Raw genomic sequence first — 3,561 nt, 5'->3', positions numbered from 1 at the left:
AACGTAACAATCTGAAAACTGTGAATGCTACCTGCCAACAAACAGACAAATACCCCTGGAACCACATGTGAGGAGGAATTTGCTCCTTCTTGCTAGTCTCTGTCAGTACTCTCGTGGCAGCATTTTGGACGAAATGAAAGGCTTTTAGGATAACCGGATAATAATGAATTACAACGATCCAGCCTGGAAGTAATAAACGCATGAACTCGTTTTTCAGCATCACTATGATACAGAACGCTTCTCATCTTTATGGACATTGTGGAAAGCACAAAAACATCCCTACATATCTGTTGAATGAGCACATTGAAGAACAGATTCTGGTCAAAAATGATTTAAAGACTATATGAATACATCATACGCTTGTAACACATTTCATCTACAGTACGTATCAATGTAAATGTACTTGGACACTCAAAGTTAATAACAGGAGTGATATAAAACGGCAATAGGTCATTTTGACAACAGTCTCCATCTACTAGCAAGCAGGAATATTCAGACATAATGCAATAAATCTTACATCATAGATGCTGAGTTTTGCCACTTTCTTATGTCGTCCTTGTTGATGTTTCTCTCCACAGTCTTCATCCAGAATTTATCAGGAAGGACAATCATCATAGTTACTGTTGTATGGCAGCACGATGATGCTAGCGTGGTTAACTGCATCCTCATAGAAGTGGTAGTAATCCATCCTCATCATCATGTCAACCTGAGCTTTGGTACTGCCGTCAACGTGGAAGTCGTCCTCATGTGTCCATTCTCTAATAAACGGTTTCCTGCACTGCACGACACAGTGGAGAGTCGTGTTGACAATATTGGGATGTGTCAGCCTTAGTGCTGTCAGCATTAATCTCGCTGATACGACGTTAACGCCATAACCGCATTAACGCAGCAAATCCTTGTTAGCAAGTTAACGCAAGCTAACCCTAACTCGCTAGCGAGGATTTGCCGTGTTAATATGGTTATGGCGTTAACGCCATGTTTGTCTGTTGTAGCCTAACAATAGACTTGATCAGGCTGCTTACCTTTAAAATAGACATAGTTAATGAGCATCATCATCGTTTCAGGGTCAACATCGTTCACCATATCTTTGATCTTGTCCTGTGTTTTATTGGCAATGTGTCTGTTGATTTTATCTGCAGCCTCAGCAGGGTTAGTAAAGTTGATTTGTAAGACCTCACCAGAGTAATGCTGCTTGACATCATTCAGAAACTTCTCCAGGGGACTGAAACCTGAGTGCACTGCAATGGTATTGCCAACATCCAGCTTTTGGTTCTCCTGGCTTTGTCCAAGCACGTGGAAAAGATGTTGGTAGGCTTCATTGACCTGAGTCTGGTTTAAGGTGCTGTAGCCCAGGCTGGAGAACAGCTGGCTGTGGGTTTCACTATGGGCCCCAGTAGACAGTACGGACAGGGCAGTGGAGATGCCCAGTGGTGAGAAGAAAATGTTGTTTCCAGCAGCAGTCCTCGCATTCAGACGTTTGTACAGGGCAAAGGCAAAGTCAGCATTAGGAGCAGAGAGCTTGTGGCAGCTCATATGGTCTTCAGAACCACGGTTGTGGTGGAGATGGTGGTCTGCCGAGGCTACAGCGAGCAACAGTGCAATGAGTGCACAGCTACAGAAATGCATCTTTAGAGTCTGTGGATCAAAAAGCAAAGTTAAAATGATACAAAATGAGCTCCAAGTAAGGTTTTTCCATCATCGGTCCTTGAGTCATAATTTCATGACTTTATGAGTTAAAACCATTGGAATTAGATTGAATCAGGTAGTTTCAGGATATGGCATTAAAAATAAGAAGAATGCTGATATTACTTATTACATTATTTATTTACTTATTTTTATGAGGTCACAATCAAGTCATCTTTTGTGATCCACAAATATTACTATGTTATTCCTAACATGTTATTATATTGTTATCAGTATATTGGTACATATAAGAGTTTTGACTCATATATATGGCGTATATTTGTTTCCACATTTCTGGATAAAACCACTGCTGATACAATATATTATTTGGTAGTTTCCTGGATTTTACATTGTAATTTCATAGTAATGATTTAATATTTCCATATCATTGCTTTCTTATTTCCACCTTACCGCACTATTGCCACATTATTACTGAGCTGTACTGAAAACCACTACTGACAAGTTCATCAGATGAAAAAAGTAGAATTTTCATGAGCATCTCTTATAACAGCATATTTCTGCAAAGCTGCTTGTAACAGATCCCAAAGCTACCAGCTGAGAAGTCACTCTGCAAACAACAAAGGCTGGATTTTAAACCCAAGAAGTTACCTGGACTGTCAGGCAGACAACTCGTCTAAACGGTCTGATTGCCAGTAATACAGCACCTGTAAGTAGTTGAGTTACTGCCCATTAGATGAATGTTCAAAAACACCCAGTGAGTGTAGGTCACCACGGATGTATTTCAGCTTCCTCAACACAGCAGGTATTATAATAGAGATTTAGCTCTAAAAGATATTTGAGGGATTTGAAAGTGTCTCTCCCACAGCAGATGTACAACTGTGAGTTGAATCATAAGCATCACTAAAATAATAAAGTCATATGTCTGTTATTGACAGAATAGAAATAGATATTTAAAGGTAAAGGCACTTCACCCTTCAGCGATTTTTTGATACACTGGTAAAGTAGTAACCAGTAGTTCAGCTGTGTTGTAACATTGTATACACTATAACTGATGATACCAACGAAGGAAGCAGGCAATGAATGCTGAGTAATGTCATGTCTGCTAAAACCACGTGATTACATCCTAAAAATCATCTTTAAATCTCTTAACTGTCGTTTACTTCTTACATTTAAGTACCTAAAACGTAGAACTAATAGAGACTGATGCTTACCACTAACATCTTCTGCAGTGACGTTTCCAGAAACTCTATATTTAAGCAAGCTTAAAGGCAGTCAGCTGACAGTTTACAGATTAACAAAGATCAGCCTTCTCTCTTCTGGATCGATTCTACTGACTTTGTTTATACAACCTAACTTGCTCAACAGGACATGGAAATAACTCTGGGTGGGTCAGGGTGTTTTTGGTAAAAACAAAAAATCAGAATCACGCAAACATACGAGCCTGGAGAAATCCTGGCAAAATACTCAAGATGGCAGAAATCTGGAGCCATTTAAAAATGTGGGAAAACATTGAAATCTGTCAATTCAAATTACTTCCAGTTTAAATCATTTCTGGAAAATAGACAAGCTGGCTTCATTTTAACGATCATGATCAACTGGGAAGAGAAATCATACTGAGACCAGACAGCAAGACTGACCTTGGTATTAATATTCATTGAAAGCTAAAGGAGTTAAACAGCACGCACACTATCAGCTGTTTTGTCCGGTGGATAATAATGTATTAGGCAAGTATTAATGCAAGAGTTCAGATGACTGCTCATAGTCAACCTGTCATGCTTATTTAAAACTAACCTTTATGTTATTTGTTATTTGACACAACGCAGGAACACACCGGCTACACAAAGCCCGGGCTCGTGAGCAACGTCTCAGCTTCCACTATTAAAGCTTTCCTAAGACTAAGTGATGAACGACAGTCAC

At 39.4% G+C, this 3,561-nt stretch overlaps 1 protein-coding gene across 1 annotated transcript; it reads right to left on the bottom strand.

Moving 5' to 3' along the window:
- Nucleotides 1-595: 595 nt before the first annotated feature.
- Nucleotides 596-1,626, bottom strand: LOC106455919 (alpha-1-antitrypsin homolog). The gene is made up of 2 exons (XM_013908681.1): nucleotides 1,016-1,626; nucleotides 596-773 (listed from the first exon to the last, which is right to left on the bottom strand). Exons 1-2 carry the CDS (start codon nucleotides 1,624-1,626, stop codon nucleotides 596-598), a joined length of 789 nt encoding a protein of 262 aa, XP_013764135.1.
- Between the last annotated feature and the right edge of the window lie 1,935 nt (nucleotides 1,627-3,561).

This window comes from Pundamilia nyererei, unplaced genomic scaffold (assembly GCF_000239375.1).
Source record: "Pundamilia nyererei isolate P.nyererei 1_Seehausen unplaced genomic scaffold, PunNye1.0 scaffold00013, whole genome shotgun sequence".
Classification (NCBI taxonomy): domain Eukaryota; kingdom Metazoa; phylum Chordata; class Actinopteri; order Cichliformes; family Cichlidae; genus Pundamilia; species Pundamilia nyererei.
This window is presented reverse-complemented; position numbering and strand designations above follow the sequence as displayed.